Here is a 27,753-nt window from a genome sequence, read left to right as displayed (position 1 = left end):
AATGAGAACTTCTTGCTTGTACATAATTTCATTTTATGGCGACAAACCTCAAAAAATGTTGTTTTCCATAAATTATAGTTCTTTAACTAACGTAAACGTGCAGAAACTACCGCAGCCAATTTCAACGTTCAAACAAAATTATATGTCGCCAAAATTTTGTATACCTTGCTGGAATCCTTGATGTGTAAGCAAGAACGTTGCATTCACACTTTTTTGTAAAAATAAAAAAAATTATAAGAACACGTCCAAGTGAGTTCCAATGTTTGTATTTTCCTATCAAAAATGTTTAACTTTAGAGGGTGGTGAATTGACTTTAGCTGTGGGGAATTGATGTTAGACTTAAGGGTGCGTGAAAATTGACGTTTCAGCTTGTAGGCAAACCAAAATGACACATCGATGGCGATGTGTCGAATGTTGCCTCGCTGGAATCAAACGGATCCTCTACTGTTGGTAATTCAATATTAGAGCACAACCGGCCTTGACAATGTGTACATGCCGGAGAACAGAACAGTCCGACTTATTTTCAACCACATTTAGCACTGCATCCCTTTTTGCAGTTGCAAAAAAACGAGTTCAGCAGTTTTTCCGGCGCAGGTGGAAGTAAAGTCTGCATTGGTTCTAATAAATTGTTGACCAACTTTCAAAACCAGTCTGTAGGGTCTAGATGATAGCCAAGCTACACTTGAACTTGGTAATAAACCCTAAAAAGATGTTGATGGGCAGCAACTGAGGTTGGAGGGAGACAAGCTTATTGTATTTGTTTTTTTACTTTTGGTGTTTTTAACGAAACATGCATCTCTACACCCAGAGAAAAGTCGGTGTAAAATAAGCCTATTTCGGGGGCTGATTTAACGTTAGGCCTGAGGCCGTTTTGAGCTAGCTTAGGAATAGGCTACGATAGCCTATTTTCCGAAGGTGATTTGAAAATCTTCAGATCTACCTTTATCCTAACATAAACCTTACCTATTTTACCTATTCCCTAAGGTTATTTAAAAATTTCCCCTCCGAAGTTTTACTTAGCAAATAGGTAGATTTTACCTATTTCCTAACATGACTCACTTTATTAATTGGGCAAATTTTACCTATTTGCTAAGGCAAATTACCTTATTCCTAAGGCGAATTTTACCTATTTCCTAAGGAAAATTTTACCTTTCTCCTAAGGTGAATTTAAACTTTTTCCTAAGGTAAATTTTACCTATTTCCTAATGTAAATTTTTCCTATTTCTTAAGGCAAATTTTACCTATTTCCTAAGGTAAATTTTACCTATTTCCTAAGGCAAATTTTACCTTTTTCCTAAGGTAAATTTTACCTATTTCCTAAGGTAATTTTTACCCCTTTTACTAAAGCAAATTTTACCTTTTTCCTAAGGTAAATTTTACCTATTTCCTAAGGTAAATTTTACCTATTTCCTAAGGTAAATTCTACCTATTTCCTAAGGCAAATTTTAACTTTTTCCTAAGGTGAATTTTACCTATTTCCTAAAGTAAATTTTACCTATTTCCTAACGCAAATTTTACCTTTTTCCTAAATTGAATTTTACCTATTTCCTAAGACAAATTTTAACTTTTTCCTAAGGTGAATTTTACCTATTTCCTAAGGCAAATTTTAACTTTTTCCTAAGGTAAATTTTAACTATTCCCTAATGTAATTTTTTTCTATTTCTTAAGGCAAATTTTACCTTTTTCCTAAGGTGAATTTTACCTATTTCCTAAGGCAAATTTTACCTATTTCCTAAGGTAAATTTTACCTATTTTCTAAGGTAAATTTTACCTATTTCCTAAGATAAATTTTACCTTTTTCCTAAGGTAAATTTTACCTATTTCCTAAGGTAATTTTTACCCCTTTTACTAAAGCAAATTTTACCTTTTTCCTAAGGTGAATTTTACCTATTTCCTAAGGTAAATTTTAACTATTTCCTAAGGCGAATTTTACCTTTTTCCTATGGTGAATTTTACCTATTTCCTATGGTAAATTTTACCTATTTCCTAAGGTAAATTTTACCTATTTCCTAAGGTAAATTTTACCTATTTCCTAAGGTAAATTTTACCTATTTCCTAAGGCAAATTTTAACTTTTTCCTAAGGTGAATTTTACCTATTTCCTAAAGTAAATTTTACCTATTTCCTAACGCAAATTTTACCTTTTTCCTAAATTGAATTTTACCTATTTCCTAAGGCAAATTTTACCTTTTTCCTAAGGTGAATTTTACCTATTTCCTAAGGCAAATTTTACCTATTTCCTAAGGTAAATTTTACCTATTTTCTAAGGTAAATTTTACCTATTTCCTGAGATAAATTTTACCTTTTTCCTAAGGTAAATTTTACCTATTTCCTAAGGTAATTTTTACCCCTTTTACTAAAGCAAATTTTACCTTTTTCCTAAATTGAATTTTACCTATTTCCTAAGGTAAATTTTAACTATTTCCTAAGGCGAATTTTACCTTTTTCCTATGGTGAATTTTACCTATTTCCCAAGGCAAATTTTACCTATTTCCTAAGGTAAATTTTACCTATTTCCTAAGGTAAATTTTACCTATTTCCTAAGGTAAATTTTACCTATTTCCTAAGGTAAATTTTACCTATTTCCTAAGGCAAATTTTAACTTTTTCCTAAGGTGAATTTTACCTATTTCCTAAAGTAAATTTTACCTATTTCCTAAGGCAAATTTTACCTTTTTCCTAAATTGAATTTTACCTATTTCCTAAGGCAAATTTTACCTTTTTCCTAAGGTGAATTTTACCTATTTCCCAAGGCATATTTTACCTATTTCCTAAGGTAAATTTTACCTATTTCCTAAGGTAAATTTTACCTATTTCCTAAGGTAAATTTTACCTATTTCCTAAGGCAAATTTTAACTTTTTCCTAAGGTGAATTTTACCTATTTCCTAAAGTAAATTTTACCTATTTCCTAAGGCAAATTTTACCTTTTTCCTAAATTGAATTTTACCTATTTCCTAAGGCAAATTTTACCTTTTTCCTAAGGTGAATTTTACCTATTTCCTAAGGCAAATTTTACCTATTTCCTAAGGTAAATTTTACCTATTTCCTAAGATAAATTTTACCTATTTCCTAAGATAAATTTTACCTATCTATTTCCTAAGGTAAATTTTACCTAATTTCTAGGTCAGCTGAAAAAAAGTAATTTTTAAATAAAAATAAAATTTGTATTTAATTTTATAATAGAATATTATATTTATTTGTTTTTAAATATTTATACATATATGTATACATATATTGATATCGTTAATAATCAACAGAAGGAATTTTTTTGCCATCGTGAATATTACAAAAAAAAGATTCAATAAAAACCCATACTGAAAAACATTGAGTGAGTATTCAATATTTAAAACGTATCCAAGCTTTAAATAAAAAATAATACAATACAAGTACGTATCCAATTTAAATTTAATGGTGTCCAAGGAAACGACAAAATTTTTGTATTTAAATTTCTCACGAATAACAAATATAACGGGTTGAAGTTTCGTGCCGGATTTTGCACATTCTTTTTGTTTAAGGACCTATTCAATGTGGCTTGCATTTTCAATTTCAGTAGTGAATGATTGCCTGGAGTCCTCGATTGTAAATTTCTTAAACTTGCCTTTGAACTGCTGCGATGATGGCGGCAGTAATCATTGTAACAAAGTTACATAAGCAATTAACATTATCTGAAAATAAATTAAAGCCTCATAAGAAAAATAGAATAAACATAGTATTTAAAACACAATTGAAAGAAAAGTATTTAATTAAACAAGGTGTTAAAATAGAGTCATTCAGCAACATTTTCTTTGACCTCATTGAGTTATGATTTAAGCCCGCTACATTTCACCCTCTCACTGAAGAATTTGATGGCAATTTTTGAAAATTGCTCCCACTTCGAAAAGTCAAACCCGTTGTTTGGCCTTAAGAAATCGAAATCCATGGCAATCTGTTTATAAAAAGAAGAAAACACATTTAATGTTAAAATTTAATGTATTAATTAATGTATTATTTGTTTTAAGAAAGGTGAAGAAATAAGTTAAAAAAAGGAATATTGTTACCAGTTCTGGCGCTCGTGAAAATTTGAAAGCGGCCATTCCTGGAGGACTGTCTGAATGTCATTACTCTGGCTTATCATATCCCTCCACATTGACATAATTTGCTTCCATTGCTTAATAACGGTGTCCCAGTCGCGGTTTTGTTTTAGCTCATCGCAAATTTTTTGCATCTCGTTGCATCTCAATGTGTATGCCAAAGTATTCCTAATACGGCGTTTTCAGTGGGCTGGGCGTTAATTTAGATTATTGTTGTGCGTAATGGTAAAGAAAGGAAAAAGGTGGCTAGAAAAGTTTTGAAAGTAAATGATGTAAAGCACGCTTCGAAAGCAACCAGACAACGATTTTACCTTAGGAGTTAACATAAATTTGCCTTAGGCCTAAGTTAATTTCTAGGTTCTAATTACAAGTTTCCCTATTACATGTTGGAAAAAGAAAACATCTGACTTGTTTAATTGAAATTTTGAAATATTATATCATTATTTTCATATTGATCTTACATGCTAAAAAATCCATTTAAACAATCCAATTATGCTTTTTCAATCATAGCTATAATTTTCCCTCCAAAACTCTAATCAGGGTTGATTTATTTTATGAAATAGAATCTTATATTAAAAAAAATAAATCAAAGTGTGTTTTGTTTTATACTTAATTTGCATTTGGCTGAAGTTAAAGGCTTTATTCATTATAAGGCGCATATTATAAAGCTATCATTGAAAAAAGCAAAATTGAAATGTTTGAATGGTTTTCTTAGCATGTTATATTTTGCCGAGAAATGCAAATTTTGTACCAATAGATCTGAAATCAACAAAATAATTGTTTGCCATTAAAAAAAGTTCAGTCGGAATTTTTTTCCGGAAAGATGATTTTGTCACTGAAATAGAAAATCCCAATTTTAACTAGGAATAAATGCGGAAGTGAAGCTAAAAAATCCATTTAAACATTCCAATTATGCTTTTTCAATGATAGCTATAATTTTCCCTTCAAAACTCAAATCATTGCTTTTTGCGCTTTTGGTGGGAAAACACCTTAGGCCCTAGTTAAAATTTATTTATTATTTTTTTCTTTGCGGAAATAAACCTGTGTTAAAAACAATAACAATACAAAATTTCTTGAAGGTAAGGAAAAAAAAACATTTGTATATTTTTTAAAACTATAATAAATGTTTTTTTTTTATAATGACATTTGAATCGCTAAGTTATTAAAGCATATTTCGTTTTTTTTTAGGAAGAATTCAAAATTTTTTGCCGAACAAAACAAAAAAACTTTAAGTTAACGTATGTAATGTTGCCTTAGTTCTAGGCAAAACTATGTTAGCAAAATAAAATTTTACCGAAAAAATTCCCCAGGAAAAAATTAGCTTAGGCCATAGGTAAAATTGCCTTAGTTCTAGGCAAAATTATTTTAGAAAAAAATTATTATTCTAGCAAAAAAAAATTCTAGGTAAAATTGACCAAGGCCTTAGGTAAAATCATAGGTAAGAGTCTAATATAAATTGCCTTAGTTCTGCTAAAATTATGTAAGAAAAATAACATTCTAAGTAAAAAAAATTCCTAGGTAAAATTAGCTTAGGCTTAGGTGAAATTACCTTATTGCTAGGCTAAAATTTTACAATTAATTGCCTTAGTCCTAAGGTAAATTTATGTTAGGAAATATTTTCCGTACAAAAATATTTACCTTATCCATCTAAGGCACGGTAGCCTATTCTAGGTAAATTTAGCTTAGGATTTTCGAGCATAAATTGCCTTAGAACTAAGGCAAAACTATGTTAGAAAATAACTTCCATACAAAAAAATTCAACTTACGCAAATAAGGCAATTTTACAGTCTTTTTCTCTGGGTGTATACTTATCTAAGCAGGTAGTTTTTTTAGTAGTTCCGTACATAGAAAGAAGAAAGCGAATGCCGTTAGTAATAATTTTTTGTCGAGTAGAACTACTATTTTTAAAAACTTCAGCACATTCAATTAAATTGTCATGTATTGTCACAGATTTTTGATTTTTTAGATACTCTGAAAATTCATCTTCTCTTTCGATACTTGCATTAATTAATGTCTTCATACCATGTTCAACAGTAACAATACCCGTGTTTTTTTGGGAAATCTGTCTATAGTAAAATAGGATTTTACACGAATAACAAAAACAATATCCATAGTGAGAATAACACCGATAAAAGTTAGAGTAGAATCTCACTATGGATGGGTTTTTGACATTTATACAAGCCTCGAATGGATCTTATGTGATTTCGTTTCAAATGTTGGTACGATTGATATTGCATTTGTATTTCGATGGATGTGTTCGTTGAGTAGTTCTGCATTTGGAATCATGCGTGTTTCCCCTTGCGGAAAAAACGAATCTATTACTGTTGATATTATTTAGTTTTGTTAGTGAAAATGGACTAACTGGGCTTATTTTGCAGGAAAAATCAAAAGAAAAGAGATTTATGTTTTGCTATGTTTCCAAAAAAGGTTTATCTCAGTTTAAAATAGATAAATCTCAACTCGATTCAGGTATATAAAGAATTGAGGTGAGCTTCAAGTTCGCTTCAACGCCACATGTTAATGTAGTAGTCTACGAACCAACCCCCTTTTTGAAGTTTTTTTTATTATTATTTTGACAGATCTTCTTTCAGTTGTACCAATTTTTAAATACAAAATTAAATTAAAATTAAATACAAAAATCTGGCCACTGCGGATCGTTTTGTTGGGAATTTCTCACTTTACTATTTATGAAATGCGAACAAAACGCACGTAATTTCGCTTTCAGTTAAAAGTTTAGCGCAAATAAAACAATAATCTGAAATTTTTGTTATAAAACTCAAAACAGCAAGACTAACAGTATTTCATTTATTACAGCAAGTATATAAAAAAAAAGGTTGGTTGTAGATAATTTTATGATCTACAATTTTTGTTTGAAATAATTTTGATAAAACTAACCGTTTTGCTGAAAATCGCGAAAAACTCATGTTTTTTACCTTTGACTTTGAATACATTTTTTTCCTTACAGGGGAAAGATGGGGAACTTTGAAATTTTGTTTTTAATGATATTTCAAACAATCTTCCTGATTTTCAGCTTGTTGGAAATTTAGGTGACTTCACTTTTATTTTTTGGTCTAATTTGACCGGACTAATTGTTATTTTTAGTTTTCAAAAAATGAAAAAAAAAAAGAATCAGCTAAAACCCTTACTTTTTAAATTTGAAGTCAATCCACCTAGTGGTTTGGACTACAAGTAAAAATAAAGCTAAGCAGTCGACGCAACCATCGCTACCATCCTCCATTTTGTACACCACTTATGGGCACTATATAAACAGCAAAAACAAAAACTTTCTTTCGGTTGAGAATATGATCCATTTTTTTGACATTTTGCCTGGTGAACTAGTTTGGTATCTATCTCTGCTGGCTGCTTATGGGAATGAACATAATATTTTCTTCTCGCTTCCTCGAATCTCTTTACTTCGCGACGCCAACGCCAATAATGCGGCAGATGGTCGCCCTAAAAGTTTTTGTTCATGAGAGTATTATTCAAAAGTGCCAAAACTCTTGAATTGAAAAGTCGTGCCATTTGTTCATGAGAATATTATTAAAAAGTGCCAAAACTCTTGAATTGAAAAATCGTGCCATTTGTTACATTTTTGTGCCATATGAAAAATAACTTAAGTTATTATATATTTTAATACAATACTTTTTTAAACAAAAAATCATTTATTTTATCCGTGTAGGTTTTTTCCAGAAACAATAGTTTTATTACTATAATTATTAAAAAATATAAAGACGTAATAAGTTTTTGTTTTAATACGTTAAATAAATACATTAGCTGAAAGTTTTTTTTTTTTGAAATTTGACAGCTATTAGGCTTAATAATTTTATTGTGTAACATTACAGATTAAATTGTTGTCTATAATAGTCTGTTTTTGTTCCTTATTAACTACCCATAGGAAGTTATTCTCGAATTGAAAATGTTGACATTTCTGCACGTTTCAAGGTCCATAGAGTCTAAATAAAAGATTTTTACAGAGATGTCTGTGCGTCGAGATTTCGACTTGAAATAAATTATTGTTATACAGATTTTTACCATAGCAAAAAAAGCAGAACATTTTGGTAAACCCTTAATATCTCACGAACCAATAACGCTAGAGACTTGAATTAAATTTTATATTATATATTGTAACGTGAAACCAAACAAATATATTTTTGAAAAAAAAATAATAAAAGTTGGTAAAAATTTACTTTCAACTCAAATGTATTCTCAAGGCTTTAAGACACTGGTTTTTTCGCTTAAAAATAATTGTTGTCAAAATTCAATAACATTTTAAGAAAAATGGAATTGACAGTTTTCTTACAAAAAATAAAAACCTAAACAACCTATCCGGTGTTGGTCGTTCACAAACATATCTAACGTACATTGACCTACTAACCAACTTCACGTTGATGTTATCTTGTTAGTAACGCTACTAGCCCTTCTCTAGGTTCAACGGAAATATGGAGAACTTTTGAATTTCATTTTTGAAATTTTATTTATTTTGCCAAACTTATTAATAACACAGAAAAACAAAATAAACCGTTTTTTGTGTTGCATGACATTTTTGTACCGTTGTTTACTAATTTGGGTTCTCTGATTTCAAATCTACTCTCAGATTTTTTGTAGCAGCTCTAGTTAGTGAGATACGGGTACCGTTAAGTAGTTGATAGTTTCTATTAATAGCGGTGTAACTTAAGTAGTTCCTTTACAAATTTCATTATGTCTTCCTCAAGAAGGACGTGTTTAAATGACCCTGATTGTTTTTGTGTTATTTGCGGAGGATATATGTTCCAAAAATTTCGTTTAAATGTGTCGGACTTTGTGAAAAAAGCATACTTCGACTACTTTGAGTTTCCGTTGCCATCAAATGCTAAACCTTGGATACCAAGTCAGGTATGTAAAAATTGTGTTGAATCTTTGCGGCTGTGGGCAAACAAAAAAAGACCCACTTTTAAGTACAAAGCTCCTATGATTTGGCGTGAACCATCCAACCATCATGACGACTGTTATTTCTGTGTGACGAAAATCATAGGAATAAACCACAAAAATTGCTCTAAGTGGATATATCCCAACTTAAAATCTGCCATAAGACCAGTTTTGAGTATTGGTGATACATCAACACCACAGCAACCATGTACATCTTCGGAAAATTCAGACCAGTGCACCGGACAAAGCGAAAACGATGGCAATGGTAGCAACAGTGATTTTGATTGCTACGTTAGTCCCCGACCACTAAATCAAGATGATCTAAATGACTTGATCAGGGACCTTGGACTGTCTAAAACGGCATCAGAAATTTTAGCTTCCCGATTGAAAGAAAGAAATTTGTTGACCAGAGAAACAAAGATATCGTACTACCGTAACCGGGAAAAAGATTTACTTCCTTTCTTTACTAAAAAAGATAATTTTGTGTTTTGTACTGATATTCCGGGTCTAATGAATGCAATGGGATTAAAAGAGTATCATCCAGAGCAGTGGCGATTGTTCATTGATTCGTCAAAACGAAGTTTGAAATGTGTACTTTTACATAATGGCAACAAACTTGGTTCCTTACCTATTGCTCATTCTACAAAGGTTAAAGAAGAATATCCTACAATATCTTTAGTTCTCGACAAAATTAAGTACAAGGAACATAACTGGGTTTTATGTGTTGATTTAAAAATGGTAAATTTTCTCCTGGGCCAACAAAGTGGCTATACAAAATACCCCTGTTTCCTATGCCTATGGGACAGCCGAGCTAAAGCTGAACATTGGACAAAAAGAGAATGGCCTTCCAGGGAGGCTTTGATTCCCGGTAAGCAAAATGTAATTAATACTCCACTGGTATCCAGAGACCGAATTATATTGCCTCCTTTGCATATAAAACTGGGGTTGATAAAACAGTTCGTAAAAGCTCTAAACAAAGATGGTGAATGTTTCAACTACATTGTAAAAGTGTTTCCAAAATTGAGTAGTGAGAAAATCAAGAGTGGTATTTTCGATGGCCCACAAATCAGGAAGTTGATAGATGATACAAATTTCATCAACTATATGACAGCTGTCGAGAAATCTGCATGGGAAGAGTTTGTTTGGGTAGTGAGGAATTTTTTGGGCAATAGGAAGTCTGACGGCTACATTCAGCACGTCGAGCAGTTGCTGATACACTTCCAGCGGCTTGGATGCAACATGAGCATCAAGCTTCACTACCTTCACAGCCATCTAGACTATTTTCCTGAAAATCTCGGCGACCTAAGCGAGGAACAGGGAGAGCGCTTTCACCAGGATATTCGCACTATGGAGGAAAGGTATCAGGGGTACTGGAATGAACATATGATGGCTGATTATTGTTGGAGCATTCAAAATAGTTCTCATAATACATCTCACTCCAGAAAATCCAAAAAACGAAAATTTTATTCAGTATAAATGTGTTTAATACATTTTTTAAACTTAAAATATGTGCATTTTCAATGAAAAATCCTATCCCTTCATTACTCCAAAACTAGAGCTGCCACATAAAAACAGCATATATTTTTGAAATCAGCGTGGAAAAATTATTCAGATTCATTTAAGAAATCTCATGCAACAAACATGCTGTTTTCCAGTGTAATAGATGTATGTAGTTTCTTTGAAAAAATAAACATTAATGAAGCAAAGAAACAAGAGATGGCGTTACAAAATTAGTTTTAATTCTTTCCACCAAGCCTACAAGAGGGAAAGTATCACTTTTAAGGGGGAATAAAGCGAAACCGATTGCAACAGCAACAACAACACACTACTCGCTGTTGATTGTAAGTTGGAGCTGTTGTTTTCAATATATTTCAAAAATATTTGCTGGTCAACGCACTGTTTGTTGTTGACGATGCTGTTGCTTTTTTAATCTCATTCGCGCATCAGAATTGAATAGCAGTCCATATTTATTGTGCATATGCTAGAGTTTTTCAGATGTCCTATCGGATTGCCACACGAACGTGGTCATAAAAATCCCTAGTTTCTAAAGGCCCAACTATAATAGGCATAAGCAAACATAAGCTTATGCCCAAACCGAACGAAAATTCACTTAAGTTTGTGAAATTACTTCGGATAGCCATAATGCAATTTTGTCCTCGTATCTGAATGTCAGATTTTACTTATGCGTTGAGCGACTGGGATCGCTCTTGCTTAAGTTTGCTTAAGTTAACGAAACTAAGAAAAGTTGAACGAAACGGAGCTAGACTCCATTATGTTCACTCGTATTGAGATTATTTGTATTCGCACGTTTACTTATGAGCGCATATGCTAGCTTATGCCTATTATAATTGGGCCTTAAGGTGATATAAGTTATTGTAGCTATTTTCACTAAACTTTTGTATATAAAACTTCCAACGCCACCTTGCGGCTACCGCGATTTCATGTGCAAAGAAGAAAAAAAAATGTTAAAAACATTAGATCAGTTTTGATTTTCTTAAAATTATATTTCGATCAAACAAGACTTGACTTCTGTCAAATTAAATTGAATCATACTTAAATCCGTATCTATTGCTGAGTTGGACATATTGGCCGCGTTCAATCTCTGACAGATAGAGTATCCGCATACCTTTTTGTTAGTGTTTTACGTGTAAAATAACAGCTGATCAAACACAGTTGAGTTGCCGAAAATTGATTTCACCTTTTTGTATTTGTTGGTAAACAAAAAGACACAAAATGTTAGTTAAAGCTGTATTTGAGGATGTTCTTTACATAATAGACGATAAAGAAGCTATTTGCCTCTGAATTTTAGAAGGTGATAATGGTCTATTTTTTAAACTTCAAAATTGACTTGTTTTGTTCTCGTTTTGTTTGTTATGCGCCTATCAATTTATCATCGTCGGACGAATCAGTTGAATTATCCATTAAATGTTTTATCTTACCACAATTTTAACTTCAAAGATTAAATGTTTCTCTGCTTTTTGTGAACAGCTGAAAGTTGTTTTCATTTTTTGACAGCTTTCCAACTCGTTCAACAAGGTATCTAAAAATCCACCTATCCAAGATACCCTATCCAACACGAGATTGAACGCATTTACATACAAACCAAATTGACAGCTACAAACACGTTTAACGATCTGTTCGCGTCTGACATGTTTCAATGAGAAATCACACTTCACCTCAAATTTTCAGACATTCTGAAAGAAAATAATTCTAATTGAGATAGATTTGCGCATAAAATATTCAAAACTAATTAAACTTAAATAATTTAAAATTTCAGAAATTCCGGCACAAGAAAACACAAGAGGTTTTTGTACCCGAAAAAATGTTGTTTCTTTCAGAACGGACCTATTTTCTGCAAACACGTGAACACATCAAAACAAAACCACTACTCAAACTCACTACTGCCAAAATTTAAACTTGAAGTTACAAACAAAAAGCCGGGAAAGTTGGTTTTGGATTAAAATATTTGCTTATCATCAACATCAATTTGTTATTAATTATTTGAACCGTTGTTAAAATGCATGCTTTTTTGAAAACTGGTAGAAATGCTACTGAGAAGTTGAATACTGAATCAAATATTCCAAGTTCATCAAATGGACCTGGACAAACTACAGAAAAACGCAAGGCCCCTGCTCCATGGGTTGAAAAATAGTAAGTCCTAAGCACTGACTCAGTTTTGAATGTTCATCATCAACAATAAACTCCTTACTTTTTAACAGCCGTCCCAAACGTGTTGATGAAGTCGTCGAACAGGGTGAAGTAGTTGCTGTTCTCCAAAAGTGTGTCGAAGGAGCCGATCTGCCAAATATGTTACTCTATGGGCCTCCAGGAACAGGCAAGACCAGTACCATCCTAGCTGCTGCACGCCAAATCTTTGGCGACATGTTCAAAGAACGAATTCTGGAACTGAATGCATCTGATGAGCGGGGTATCAATGTTGTTCGAACGAAAATTAAGAACTTCGCTCAATTGACAGCCAGCGCTGTGCGCCCGGACGGAAAACCATGTCCACCGTTTAAGATTATCATTTTGGACGAGGCTGATTCTATGACGCATGCTGCTCAGGCAGCGTTGCGGCGAACGATGGAGAAAGAGAGTCGCAGTACACGGTTCTGCTTGGTCTGTAACTACGTGTCGAGAATCATTGATCCGATTACGTCGCGTTGCACCAAATTTCGTTTCAAATCGCTGGGCAGAGACAAGGTAAGGAACCAATTACAGGAAAAAAGAGTGTGCTGTTATAATGTGGGGTTGTTTGATTTATTTTTAGATTATCGAACGTCTCCGTCACATTTGCTCATTGGAAGGTGTGAAGATTGAAGAAAGTGCCTTCGATTCAATCGTAGACATATCTGGAGGCGATATGCGTCGTGCCATCACAACTCTGCAGTCCTGCTATCATCTCAAGGGGACCAGTGCAGAAATCACAACAGAAGACCTCTTTGAAATCTCAGGAATCATACCCGAAAAATATTTATCCTCGTTTCTGGACGTTTGTCGTTCCGGTAACTACGCCAAGCTCGAAGATTTCGTTAGAAGTTTGACCTACGAGGCATACAGTGTCGGTCAAATGATGGAACAACTGAATGATCATGTAATTCGATCAAATGACTTGTCAAACAAGCAGAAAGCCATCATCTGCGACAAACTGGGCGAGACTTCTTTTCGCCTCCAAGATGGGGGCTCTGAGTACCTGCAGATCATGGATCTAGGATGTGCCACCATAATTGCTCTTCAAAAGTAAAACGAATCCAAATTAATTAATTACAAATACAAATTTTATTTCCCTCGCTAAACTGGTTATTTTATGTCACAACTTCGAAGTCATCCTCTTCTCGTTCTCGTTTCACGGCACCTCCAATGCTTCCGATTGCACTTGCGTTGGTTGCTTCATTGTCGACTTCCATCTTCATATCGGCATTCGCTTGCGAATCTGCTGAACCGGATTGAGATTTATCGAGAGAAATTGTTTTGGCGGTGGTCGTGAACTTAAACACTGGCTTGGGGATTGTGACCACTTGGGATTTGGGTGTGAGGGCGGATTGTCGCTTGCCGCCGCCGCCAGCACTAGACTTTATTTGTGTCTTGATGGTGGAACGTGACTCCAGAGCGGATTTGGTCATCTTTCGGGGCTGACTGGCTGCCCTTAGTTTGTAGTTGCAGGCCGAGAGGCAGTAACGATCGGGAGGTAGACGCAAACCACAATGTGGCTTGATTGGAGGCAACGGCATAGAATTCCGAACTTCTGCCAATTTAGCTAGCACCTAAGAATAAACATTGAACTCATAGATTTCATTTGAAACGGAGATAAGTAAACTTACATGTCGTGGTGGCGGGCATGTGAATGCTTTGTCTAGCACAACCTCAGATGCTAGTTTCACGTCATCCAAATCGATTGTTTTCTTGCGGGCATGGTTTGCAAAGACCTTTGCATCATCTAAGATGCAAGTAACGTAGCCTAAAGAACATAAAAAGAACTTTTATCTCTTACGACTGTTTTCCTTGTAAAATACTCACGATAGGTGAATTCCAGCAATTGATTGATGACTCTTGGTTCATAATCAGTTACGTTTAATTCTTTGAGAATAGACATAACCACTTGGGCATCTTTTGGGACATGTTTTACTTGATTATTTACTTTAGTCTTTTCAGTTTTCTCTTTTTCGGACGCCATTGCTTTTGCTTTCTGCAACTAAACACTATTTCTGAAACAGAATAAATAAAAACAATTTGGGCTGTCAAAGATTTGACATTTCGTTACAAATGAGAAATGTAATAGAATAATGACATATTAACTAGATGAAAGTATTACCATCTCGCATGGTATTTTCAATTCATTAATCCAATAACACAATGCAAAGTAAGTTGGGTATCTCAAAAATGATTTTGAAATTATTTCATAAATTGAAAGATAAAAGTGTTGAACTCGAAAATATGTACTAATTAAAATTAAAATACTTCATTTGTTTTTGAATTAAACTTTGTCCTGTTATACATTTTGAAAAGGTTGTGTTTTCTTCTATTAAAGCCGTTATTTTTGTTTTAGAAAACATGCAATGCATGTTTTATAATAAAAAAAAAGTGTAAGAAAAAACATATTTTTATTCGGCTTTAAAACCTAGAACTTTTATTATAATATAATGTTAGAAAAATTATTGATTGAAATGTTTTTTTTTATGCTTAATAACGTTATATAATCAAGAAACAGGGACCTTATCTTCTTTGTTTTTCTTTTCGAAAATCTATTCTATTCGAAAGTGATTTTTCTTTCGAATTCGATTTCGTATTCTATAGGACATTCGAAACGGAAAAAATTAGTACTAAATACTTTTTCCCTTTTTCGGATTAGTTTTTTCGAATACCGAATCATTACTTATGCGATCTGTCTAATCGAGAAATCTTAACAAAACTGACTTTGCAATCAAGAGGAATTTGTTTATTTTTGAAGAAAGAATTTAAACAATCATTATTATTATAACAAAATTAAATACCAAAAGCAATTAAGAGCGAATTGAAAGAAAATTTATACGGAAAAAATTGTGCATTCTGGAAAGGTGTGATTAAAGGTAAGCTTTTGCTTTTGAAGGATGCTTTTTTAGGCATTGGTGGGCATTCGGCAACCCAAACAAAAAGAAATACTTATAACTAACCCAAATCAATTATGCGACTAAATATTAGTTACAAAATAGAACAGCCGTAGTAAGCTTTTTTATTTTTTTGACTGTCCCTAACTTAAACCTTTTAAAGATTTTTGTTTATTCTCTCCAAGATATTTAAAGTTGTTTTTGGCGCACTTGTCCAGTTATGCAAGTTATAGTTTTTGACGAATGAAGGCTTTGTAAATTAGAACCAGATAAGATGGATAGCGACATTGGGGGTGGGTTACGCTTTAACGAGAGGAGACAGCATTGAGGTTTTGAAGCATTAAATTCTATACGGTTCTGAAGCCCCCATTGGACAATGCTGTCGAAATCGGAACTTATTGAGCTCATCAAACGCTACCGTTGAAGTTTTATAGCCGAAGGATAAAGATGAAGTTCTATAACCGAAGGATAAAGATGTAAATCTAGAAACGAATATGAAACCTATTCTACGAAAGCCATACTGCCGGTCTTAGAGATATTTCTTAAGTTGAAAATTAATCAGAGCTTGGAAAAAGGGGACGTGAGTGTTATTGGGAGATAGTTCGGAGGGTTGGAGAATTCACCTTTTTAAGGAATAGGCTGTTTTCCAGCCGGTCGGAAAGTGATCTATAGAGTAGGACAGATGGAAAAGGTTACGCAGTAGTTTTGGCAGTGTTAACGAACACTTCTTTAGTGCAATAGCGGGGATACTAACAGGGTGGATTTGCGAAAGCCAAGATCTTTAAGTAATCTTGCAACTGAACGAGTGCAAAAGAAGATGCGTCCCATAGAATCGTTTGCGCTCTTACGAATTAAGAGCAAACTGTGCTGCAAGCAAATTTATTTTATCAATCGAGCTTCTATAGCAAGTGTTATTGTGGACAAACGTTTTAGCCAAGGATGACGTGTTGTTTTTTCACAAATGACCAGAAATGTTTAATACCTTTGGGACATTGTACTATTTGTTGCAGGTCTTTTTAGCTTGTTTGGTTTCCTCAGTAGGGTTAGTTTAGTTAATTTATTTAACTTAACAAAGACCTCGACATACAATTTTGTACATTAAAATCACCCACAATGAGGATTTGAGTGTGAGGATAATTGGAAAGAATTCTTTGAATGGATTCAGACAGTGCATCAAATTCGTCCAAAGTTGAATTCCTGCCCAGTTTTGGACTTCCGTCGGGCTGACTTCCTCGCCACGTAAAAACATCATAGTTGCGAGGCACCAACAAGCCACGGATACGGACGGATTTACTAATGAAAACCTACGCCAACGAATTAAGGACAGGGAACTTCAGATATGCACTTGGAATGTTAAGTCCCTTAACAGACTACGTGCGGCCGAAGAATTAGCGGAAGCCCTAGACTGCTATAAAGCAGACATCACTGGCATCCAGGAAATACGATGAAATGGGCCGGGCAAAAAGAGTATGAAAAACTGTGACATTTACTATGGTGACTGCTACCGAGAAAACCAACAGCGCTTATTTGGATGCGCCTTTGTCATTGGAGCCATACTTAGGCGAGAAGTCTTGAGCTATAGGTGCATCAACAAGCACCCATGACTATCCATATCAAGACTATATTCGACAACATTAGCCTGATATGCGCACACGCCCCCACAGAAGAGAAGGATGACAACACCAAAGATATGTTCTTCGGACTCTTAGACAAAATCTATAAGCAGTGTCCTAGCTACGATATTAAAATTGTCCTGTGTGATTTTAATGCCACGCTAAGAATAATCGGGACGACAACACTTCCGATAAGGGACCATATTGCGATCGCCGCCTGACACGCTTCCAGCATAATGGATGTCCGAACATTCCGAGGAGCTAACATTGACTCGGACCACTACCTCGTTGTAGCCAAGGTATCACTTCGGGTTTCCAGACCCAAGGCAAAACAGGAAGATGATGGGAAAAGTTACAACGTCGAAGGGCTACAATCACAAGAGATCGCCAAATCCTTTTCCGACCGAGTTACAAGTAACCTCTCGAAGTTCTCTGCCGCCAACACAATGTATTGAAAACCAGTGGCAACATTGCAAAGATGCATTCAGAAATACCGCCTCTGATGTGCTGGGTTTCAAAAAACCACCAACAAGGAACCCCTCATTTGATAAGGAATATCGGCAGGCAAATGCAGCCAAACAACAGGTACGGCGGAGCTGCATAAAAGGACGAGAGCTGCTGAATCAACGGTGGCTGCTCATGAGCTCTTTAGCAGAGGAACACCAACGACGACGACGGCGACGACGAACTGAACTCCGCTGTCAGGCAGAATGATCCATTCAACATAGACGACGAAAGCCAACAATGCCGTCCTCCCGACTTAGACGAAATAAAGATTGCCATATCTAAGCTGAAGTCTAATAAAGCCGCTGGAGCGGATGGCTTGAATGCCAAACTCTTTAAAGCAGCTGGAGATAAATTGGTTAGGAGCATGCACCAACTTATCTGTAAGATATACCACCATCTATAAAAGAATCAGTCTACTTAACATCGCTTACAAAATCTTCTCTGCCGTAATGTGTGAACGTCTAAAGCCCATCGTCAACAACCCGATAGGTCCTTATCAGTGTGGTTTTAGACCAATGTCGATCAAATATTAACATGACGGCAGATCCTGGAAAAAACCTAAGAACACCAAATCGACACCCACCATCTTTTCATCGATTTCAAGGTCGCATACGACAGCATCTGCAGGGACGAGCTGTATAGAGCCTTGTCTAGTTTTGGCATCCCTGCCAAACTCGTTCGTTTGTGCAGGATGACCATGAAGAATTCACTCTGCTCCATAAAGGTTGGAAACATCTTAACAGAATCTTTCGATATGGGTTGGGTACGATTTGCCGATTTTTAAAATGTCGATTTAAAAAAGTCGACCAATATAATGTCGATTGTCGAAAAGTCGATTGATAAAAATACCGACCGAACAAAATGCCGACTCTTATAATGTCGATTTTGAAAATATCGACTAGTAAAAGGTCGACAGTGACAAAGTGAATGATGTTCACATGCATGCGGCGCCGCACTGTCACTGTCGATCAACAAGTCACTCTCGGTTAACTGTTAATGTTTACATTCGCCGCATGCATGTGAAATCTCAGATAACTGTTAAAGCTTACATTCATGTTTTTTTCTTTACAACAGTCGACATTTTAACCGACAACTTTTCAGTCGACATTTTTTATAGTCGACATTTAAATGGGCAACATTTTTTTGGCGATCAAACTTCAGTCGACATTTTAAGAGTCTGTAAAGTTTTCAGTTGGCCAGTCGACATTTTTTTTGTCGACCATTCGTACGCCACCCTTTCGATATCAAAAAAGGTTTTATACAAGGTGATGCGCTGTCATGCGACTTTTTTAACATCGTACTTAAAATAATAATGCAGAGCTTACACGTCAACACTAGAGGCACTATCTTTTAAAAGTCTGTCCAATTACTGGCATATGCTGATGACATTGACATAATCGGAAGAACTCAACGTCATGTCAATGGGGCTTTTGTGAGTATTGAGGCAGAGGCGGGAAAAATGGGTTTAAAGGTTAATGAGGGCAAAACAAAGTACATGCTGTTGTCAAGAAAGAACCTACGACACCGACGTTGCCATCGACAGACGTAACTTTAAGGTAGTCAAGGACTTCGTCTACCTAGGCTCCGCTGTCAACGCAGAAAACAACACCAGCACTGAGATCAAACGCAGAATAACTCTTGCTAACCGCTGTTTCTTTCCGCTAAGAAAGTGAAAAAGTCCTATCTCGAAGGATTAAAGTGTCGCTTTATAAGACCCTTATCATCCCCTTCCTGCTATACGGTGCAGAAGCATGGACTATGAAAAAAACGGATGAAAGCAACTTGGGTCGTTTTCAGAGAAAAGTTCTTCTTGTGCTCTACGGTCCCGTATGCATCGAAATAGAGTGGAGGAGAATATGAAACGACGAGCTGTACAGCGACGTAGACTTAGCCAGAAGGGTAAAACTCCAACGACTAAGATGGCTCTGAGTTAAAAAACGATTTTTCAAAAATTCTAGACTGGTCTAACCCTTTAACCAGAACAATAGACACTAAACTTACTTACTGGCGCTATTGTGTGAACTAGGGCCTAGACCCTGAACTTAGTCAACATAAATACCTTACACCAAGTTCAAGCCTAAAAAGAGCACCCTAGTGCGTACTTATGAACATATTTTATAAATGTCATGTTATTCAACTTCTTACTTCCTGTTCGTATTTGTAACTAAATATTTTCTACTATTTCTAGACGCCACACAACAGGCACTTGAAAAAACAACTTCTATAAAAGTATCTAAGTACATGCTTGAAGAATGACCACACTTGAAAAACCTAAAATTATTCTTTGGTGTTTGTAAAATACGGAGCTCTACTTCATACGCGATACAATAATAAAATACCCAAAGAAGTTTCCATTCATAAAATTTAGAAAATAGAAGAACAGAAACTCATATATCACATCTTCTTCAAGACACCTGCTGCCCTGATGTAACTCAATCTCATCGAGAAAACTCCTATGGTGCACTTCTTTTAGAAGACAACAATGCAAAAAGAACATTGAACTTCATCTCAAGCAACAGATGCCTCCACAGCTGAAAGCAATTTCAATTGTTTTTACTATAAATAGGTTCCTATTTTAGTTTGAGATAATTCACATATCCTATAAAGGTGTAAAAGGTTATATTCTTAATCTTAATCTTAATCTTAATCTTAAACCCTTGAAATGTATTTTAATGAAAAAAAGGTCAACATTACTAAGAATTACATCAATAGGCGACATAATCATCTTCTTACTTTAAAAAAGTATCTACAAACAATCAACAATAACTACGCCGGCCGACGATGACGATGACGACAACGAAAACGACGGACGCCAGTACCAACGATCTTAAATACCTATCTGCCTTATAAACGTTACGTACGTAGACTGCATCCCATATACGCACCCCTTCTTTACATGAGTGGAATATAAAAATGTTAATTTATTTATTTTAACGCTACGCTGAAACAAAGCGAAAGAAATATAATTTATTTTTTGTTTTTAAATACTAGGTGAAAATTATGGAGAAACATTATGAGGATGTTTATAAATTTATTGGTTAAAAATAAACTTTTGGAAGCTTGAATGGGATTTTGGTTTAGCTTTAGATCGATCTGCACTTATTTAAAATGATCATTTAAACAATTTGCAACTATGTACCGCTGGCGCTGATGTGCAATCGAAAGAAAACAATATTTAAGTAGAAACACGAGCAGAATTTGAAGATATCCCATTTTTAATTGTTATATGTTCAACGATGATCGGGACCCTGTCTCATAAACTTTGACAAGTGACAATTTCACAAATTTGACATACTTGACTTTTTTTTGACAAGTTTTTACTACACAAGGAATTGACAGGTGACACAATTATGACAGATGTCAGTTAACTACAACGACAGTTCTGTCACAGTCAGACTGCGACTAGTTTATAATTTCCCGTAGGAAGTTATTGTAATGGGTTCGATTTGTCAAATTGAAAATCCCTGGAGTCGAAGTAAAAGATTTTTAGAGAGATGTCTGTGCGTGTTTACGTTCGCGACGTTTTTTTTGGTGTCCATATCTCAAGAACCAGAAGAGATAAAAATAAATTAATTTTCAACTCAAATATTTTTTCAAAAACTTGAGATTACGGCTTTCAACTAATTTTAATTTATAAGAAATATTGTTTTCAACATTTGTAAAAATTTTGAGAAAAATCGAATTAACAGTTTTTTTTTATAAAAAATAAAATCCTAAACAAAAAAAAGTCGGTAAAAATTGGTATTTGGCTCAAATATCTTTTCAAAACTTTGAGATATTGGCTTTGAAATACTTTTATCTTTTAAAAAATATTGTTGTCATCATTCAGTAAAATTTTGAGAAAAATCTAGTTGACAATTTTTTTTACAAAAAATAAAAACCAAAAGAAAAACAAAACTTAAACTATGTAAAAAGTTTTTCGGCTTAAATAGATTTTCAAAAAATTAAAGATTTTGTCTTCAAACCTCGATGTTCAAATGGTAGACATGTGCATTCAACATGTGGACACAAGCGGCCACAGGTTTTTCTCAAAACCCACCTCTGTCTATCAACTCCTTCTCTCACCTCCCCGTGGTGAACACCGGGTGCCTAGTACCTCAACTGGAGATTGGGTTTCAACCCCAGTGGAAAGTTGTTGGAGGCAGCAAACGAAAGAGGGGGGGAGGAGGTGTTTCCACTAAGGCACCTCTCCTTATCCAGACGGCATGCAGCGGAGGAATTCCCGAGATGGAATCAACGGAGGCATCTACAGTTCCAGTAATGTTAAACTACTTAGTGAACACCTTATAGGGCTTCTTCGACATATTCGGAGCCCAGGCCTGTAAGGAGCGGTTTATCCGGCTCCCCGTTCTTGGAGTTATACTTAGGATCTGGCCCTACAGGTTGGGGGTTGTGCGGTCGGGGTGACTTCCTGGCCATGTAAACAATACCTTTAGTTGCGTAGCACCAACAAGCCTCGGTTAAGGACGGATTCACTGTTGACAACCCTCGCAAGCGAAATAAGGACAACGGACTTCGGATCTGTACGTGGAATGTTAGGTCCCTTAACAGACTACGTGCAGCCGAACAATTATCGGAAGCCCTAAACTGCTGCAAGGCAGATGTTACCGCCATCCAAGAAGTGCGATGGGATGGACCCATCTGCGATATAAACTACGGCGACTGTTACCGAAAACAAAGACAGCGTCTATTTGGGTGGGGATTTGTTGTTGGAACTAGACTCAGGCAAAAAGTCTTGAGTTTCAACAGTGTGAGAGACTGCATCACGACAATCCGCATCAAGGCTAAATTCGCCAACATAAGCCTCATATGCGCGCATGCCCCAACAGAGGAGAAAGATGAAAAGACCAAAGACATATTCTTCGAGCTCTTAGACAAGACATATGAGCAGTGCCCTGGCTATGACATTAAAATTGTCTTAAGAGATTTTAATGCCAATAGACGGCTACAATCGCAAGAGACTGGCGTGTCCTTTTCCGTTCGAGTCTCTAACAACCCCTTAAGGAATCCTATGCTTCCTGCATTAAGCATTGAAAACCAGTGGCAACATTGCCTTGCAGCCATTTGAGATGCCGCCACTGAAGTGCTAGGTTTCACACGACCACCACAGCGAAACCTCTAGTTTGACGACGAATGCCGTCAAGCGGACGCAGCGAACAGTAGGCATACAAAACGGCGCTGCACAAAAGGACCAAAGCTGCTCGAGCTCTACGAGCAGAAGAGGAGAGAGGAACACCGACTTCCTAGATGGAAAGAGAGAGCATGAGAAGCGCGCGATCGAGGAGATAGAGGGATGTCACAACAGGAATGAGGTTCGTAAATTTTACCAAAAGGTAAAAAAAAAACCTCCCAAGGGTACCAGCCACGAACCAAGGCCTGTAAAGACGATCAGGGGAACATCGTAGTAGAACCGCAGTCCCTGCTGAGAATATGGAAAGATCACTTCTCCAAATTATATAACGGCGATGACGGAGCGAATTCCGCTGTAAGGGAGATAGAACCACTCAACCTCGGCGACGCAGATCAACAATTCCGCCTACCCGACCTTGACGAAGTGAAGATAGCTATATCTAAACTTAAGACAAACAAAGCTGCTGGAGCTGACGGCATCGCTGCCGAACTATTCAAAGCAGCAGGCGATGACTTGGTAGGGAGCATGCACCAACTCATCTGCAAAATATGGTCGGAAGAAAGCACGACCGATGAGTGGTATTTGAGCATAGTGTGCCCGATACATAAGAAAGGAGACCCTCTAAACTGTGCCAACTACAGAGGCATCAGTCTCCTTAACATTGCGTATAAGATCCTTTCTGCCGTATTATGTGAACGTCTGAAGCCGTTTGTCAACAACCTGATTGGTCCTTATCAGTGTGGCTTCAGACCAGGAAAGTCCACTATCGACAAAATTTTCACACTACGCCAGATCTTGGAAAAAACCCAGGAGCTTCAAATCGATACCCACCATCTCTTTATCGATTTTAAAGCCGCGTACGATAGCATCTATAGGGAAAAGCTCTACAGAGTAATGTCTTGTTTTGGCATCCCTTTCAAACTTGTTCGTTTGCGCAGAATGACGATGGAGAATCACGCTGTTCTATCGAGGTCGGAAAAGATCTCACCGATGGATTTGATGTCAAAAAAGGTTTTAGACAAGGCGATGCACTGTCATGCTACTTCTTCAACATCGTTCTGGAAAGAATTGTGCTAAACTCAACCGTCAACACTAGAGGCACAATCTTCCAGGTCAATGCAATTACTCGGATACGCAGATGATATTGACATAATTGGAAGATCAAAGCGTGATGTCAGTGGAGTGTTTTTGAGCATTGCCACGGAAGCGAAGAAGATGGGTTTAGTGGTCAATGAGGGCAAGACCAAGTATATGCTGTCATCAAAAAAGGACACTGAACAACGACGTCTTGGACATAACGTCACCGTGGACAGCTATAACTTTGAAGTAGTTAAGGACTTTGTCTACCTAGGCACCGCTATTAATACAGACAACGACACCAGCGCTGAAATCAAACGAAGAATAACTTTTGCAAATCGCTGCTTCTTTGGACTTAGAAGGCAATTGAGAAGTAAAGTCCTCTCTCGAGCATCTAAAATCACAATCTATAAGACACTCATGACTCATCATCCCGGTTCTCATTTATGGCGCTGAGGCCTGGAACCTGTCAAAGAGAGATGAGAGCATCTTAGGATGCTTTGAAAGAAAAATTCTTCGGGTGATTTTTGGTCCCGTATGCATAGATGTAGAATGGAGGAGAAGATATAACGACGAACTGTACGGGCTGTACAGCGACAGTGACCTAGTTAGCATAATTAAAGTCCAACGGCTTAGATGGTTAGGTCATGTAGAGCGAATGGACATCAACGCTACAGCCCGGAAGGTCTTCGAATCCAATCCCGAGGGACGGCGTACCCAGGTGACCCAGGTGGGAGAGGACCTCAACCAACTTGGCGTGTGAAACTGGAGACAGCTAGCTAGGGACCGAGCTGGCTGGAGAGGAGACGCATGTTGGTTGAGGCCCAGGTCCGCCCCGGACTGTACTGCCACCTTAAGTAAGTACATAAGTAAGTCTTCAAACCTCTTTTATTTCACAGAAAATGTTGTTTTTGATATTTAGTAGTTTTTTTTATAAAAATCCAACAGTCCGTTTTTTCATAAAAAAAAATAAAATCTACAAGAAATAGTACGCAAATTTTTTAAAAATTAATGTTCGGTTCTTGATATCTTTCAAACTAATTTCACACCACGGGATGGGAAGTTATCAGTGTGGGTCGCATACCAGCCTCTTAGTTGTATGGGTGTGTGAATTCGTTTGTCTACGCAGATAAAACCGAGATATTTGATGCCTTGGAATAAAACATTTGGCGTGTTTTTATTTCAAATGCAGCCCCAAAATTGCCCCATACCTACTTAAAAAATTGGTCCAACATTGGGTCTATAGGCTGGAATTTTTAGCAGCAACTTGACTTGCTAAAGTATTAAATGCGTAACCGCAAGTTTAAAGTGTATAGTCTCAAAATCAAACTGATTTGAAGTAATTGCAAAATAATGCAGCCTTAATTGTTCCCACTTACATTGTCTTTTTAAAATTAACGAAAATTAAAAAAAGCAATTACCTTAAAATACTGCGTTCGTCTATGACAACCACACTTATTTATGGTGGTGCGGTGCGGTGAGGTACGGTGGCCGATTTATATCTTTTGTGCTGGAGATAAAGATTGTCGTTGACAATAGTGCTTACGTCACACATCATTACTATGATCTCACAAAAATGTGTACATTTATGCACACAACAACCACTCTATGATTCAATTTATTGTTTATTTAACTTTATTTTGTAGATTTTATTTACAGAAGTGGATAAAAGTATTTATATATTTATTTGAGAATGTCAAAGAGTTTGCTTTGAAATTTTCTAGCTTTTGAATTGTAGAATATCTTTGAATTTGTTACCATGTTTGAAAATGCATCTACTTATTATTAAATTCTAAATAACAATGAAATTGCATTTAGTCCCTTATCTCAAAAGATAAGATTCCAATCAAGAATAAAACAAAATATCTACTAATGTACATTCTGTGTGCAAGAGTATCTATAGAAATCTAATGATATCATTAGTATATAGTAGCTGAGTGTAGATAAAGAACTTATATACTCGTAAGTACTCGTATAAGATTTTCCCTGATTTTCTCAAGATTCAAGGGTAACCCGGACTAAGTGCTCAACTTGGCTCCGAAAAAGAAAAACCATTCTAATTTTCCAACATCGGATGCGAAGTATGCACGAAAAAAATATCTATCAACACATGAAAGCAAGAAGTTTGTAGGTTGTAGAGTTTTCAAAAAAAAAAAAATGTATAAAAGATATCTTGGCTTTTAATTTATCTAATCAACAAGTAGCACGAAGCACTAACAGCTCAAGTGACACCATGTTTTTGTCTTTTGTGTGAATGTGATAATAATGAGAAACTCACAACTCAACAACGCAACGCGACGATTACAATTCACTCAAATTATTTGAGTAGAGTATCTTAAAATCCACCCGCCCATGAGTTGGTCTCATAATCAGTGATGTTATAGAAATTGTATTTTTTAGGGAAACAATGAAATAAAGCAAATTCGTTCATATTCATACAAAAGTGTACATTCTCTTTGCTGCTTTAGATAATTTAACTTGAGTAGAGCTTATAAGTTGGCTTTATAAGGATCAATACAGGATTGAAACAGAGGAACCTTATAAATTAAAAATAAAAAATAATTTCAATATAAAACTATTAAAAAAATCTTTTAAGAAATATGGCTTTACACTAATTTTATCTTATAGAAAATATTGTTTTCGACATTCAGTAAATATTTTATGAGAATCCAACGTTCAGTGTTTTTATTGAAAACTAAAATGTACACAAAATAATAAGTAAGATTATTAGAAATTCGTATTGGATTCTCGATATCTCTTGAATGGTACTGATTTAAAAATAATTTCATTCTATGCTAAACATGGTTGTAAAGTTAACTTAAGGTATTGGCCTTAGAAAATCCCAATCCGTATTTGTTTATATAAGAAATAAAAACTTTATAAACATTGTTTTAGAAAAAAGATCTTGTTTAGAAAAAAAAAAATTGAAATCAAATTTTTTTATCATGTTTAAAATATTGAATTTTAAATTTTAGGTAATCTTTTATAAGAACTCAAGTGACAACTTTTTAACAAAACACGATAAGCTCCAAGAACCTCAAAAACGGACTGGTGTCGAGATACTATATGGATCATAGTACTGAATTTAAAATACTGTATCTCAAAATAATGTATTTTAAAATACTGTATCTACGGAATACTGTATGATCAAAGTACTGAACCTCAAATTCTGTATATCAAAATTCGTTTTGACAATGTAATAAAGTGTGCACTTTTTTATAACACACAAACTTTTTACCAAACTAAATGATCAGTCAAAACTTCCAGTATTATGCAGTATTATGAGATAGAGTTTTTTTTGACAATTTTACAGCATTTTGAGACACAGTATTTTAAATTTAAAATATTTTGAAATACAGAATATTAATCATACAGTATTATTACAATACAGTATCGCACAGTATCATACAGAATTTTGATCATACAGTATTTTAAAATACAGCATTTCTAACCGATCCCTCGAAAAAAAACATTTTTCGGCTAAAGAATACTACGAAAGAAATTGAATTTTTATCTCACAGAAATCTCTTTTTTCTTATTTGATTGATTTATAGAAAAAAATTTGGGGCATTCAAAGCATTTAACACTATTTCCAAAGTGACAAAACTTTGCACTGTTCATTTTTCAGCCTTTATTTAAAAATTGAAAAGTCAAAGTGCTTCATTAATTATTAAAAATACAATTTCACAATAATTTATGTTTTGAAAAGTTGCAAAGTAAATCGTTTATTGTTTTCATAAAGATTAAGTATTTTTTTAAGGCTATGTTCGAAGAATTTTGTGTTCAGAAAATAGAATAGAAAAAATTATTAATGAGAATATTCGCCACTCGATTAACTACTCTGCATAGTGCAGGCGGTTGCTTACT

The 27,753-nt window shown here is 35.2% G+C and overlaps 2 protein-coding genes across 2 annotated transcripts; one reads left to right on the top strand and one right to left on the bottom strand.

The window, feature by feature from the left end:
• Positions 1-12,114: 12,114 nt before the first annotated feature.
• On the top strand, positions 12,115-13,770 carry LOC129941734 (replication factor C subunit 4). Its single transcript, XM_056050439.1, has 3 exons — positions 12,115-12,625; positions 12,694-13,177; positions 13,245-13,770. Exons 1-3 carry the CDS (start codon positions 12,492-12,494, stop codon positions 13,716-13,718), a joined length of 1,092 nt encoding a protein of 363 aa, XP_055906414.1. The 5' UTR covers positions 12,115-12,491; the 3' UTR covers positions 13,719-13,770.
• On the bottom strand, positions 13,731-14,699 carry LOC129941735 (transcription initiation factor TFIID subunit 9). The gene is made up of 3 exons (XM_056050440.1): positions 14,492-14,699; positions 14,296-14,432; positions 13,731-14,238 (listed from the first exon to the last, which is right to left on the bottom strand). Exons 1-3 carry the CDS (start codon positions 14,646-14,648, stop codon positions 13,780-13,782), a joined length of 753 nt encoding a protein of 250 aa, XP_055906415.1. The 5' UTR covers positions 14,649-14,699; the 3' UTR covers positions 13,731-13,779.
• Positions 14,700-27,753: the final 13,054 nt, after the last annotated feature.

Source organism: Eupeodes corollae, chromosome 1 (genome assembly GCF_945859685.1).
Source record: "Eupeodes corollae chromosome 1, idEupCoro1.1, whole genome shotgun sequence".
Classification (NCBI taxonomy): Eukaryota; Metazoa; Arthropoda; class Insecta; order Diptera; family Syrphidae; genus Eupeodes; species Eupeodes corollae.
This window is presented reverse-complemented; position numbering and strand designations above follow the sequence as displayed.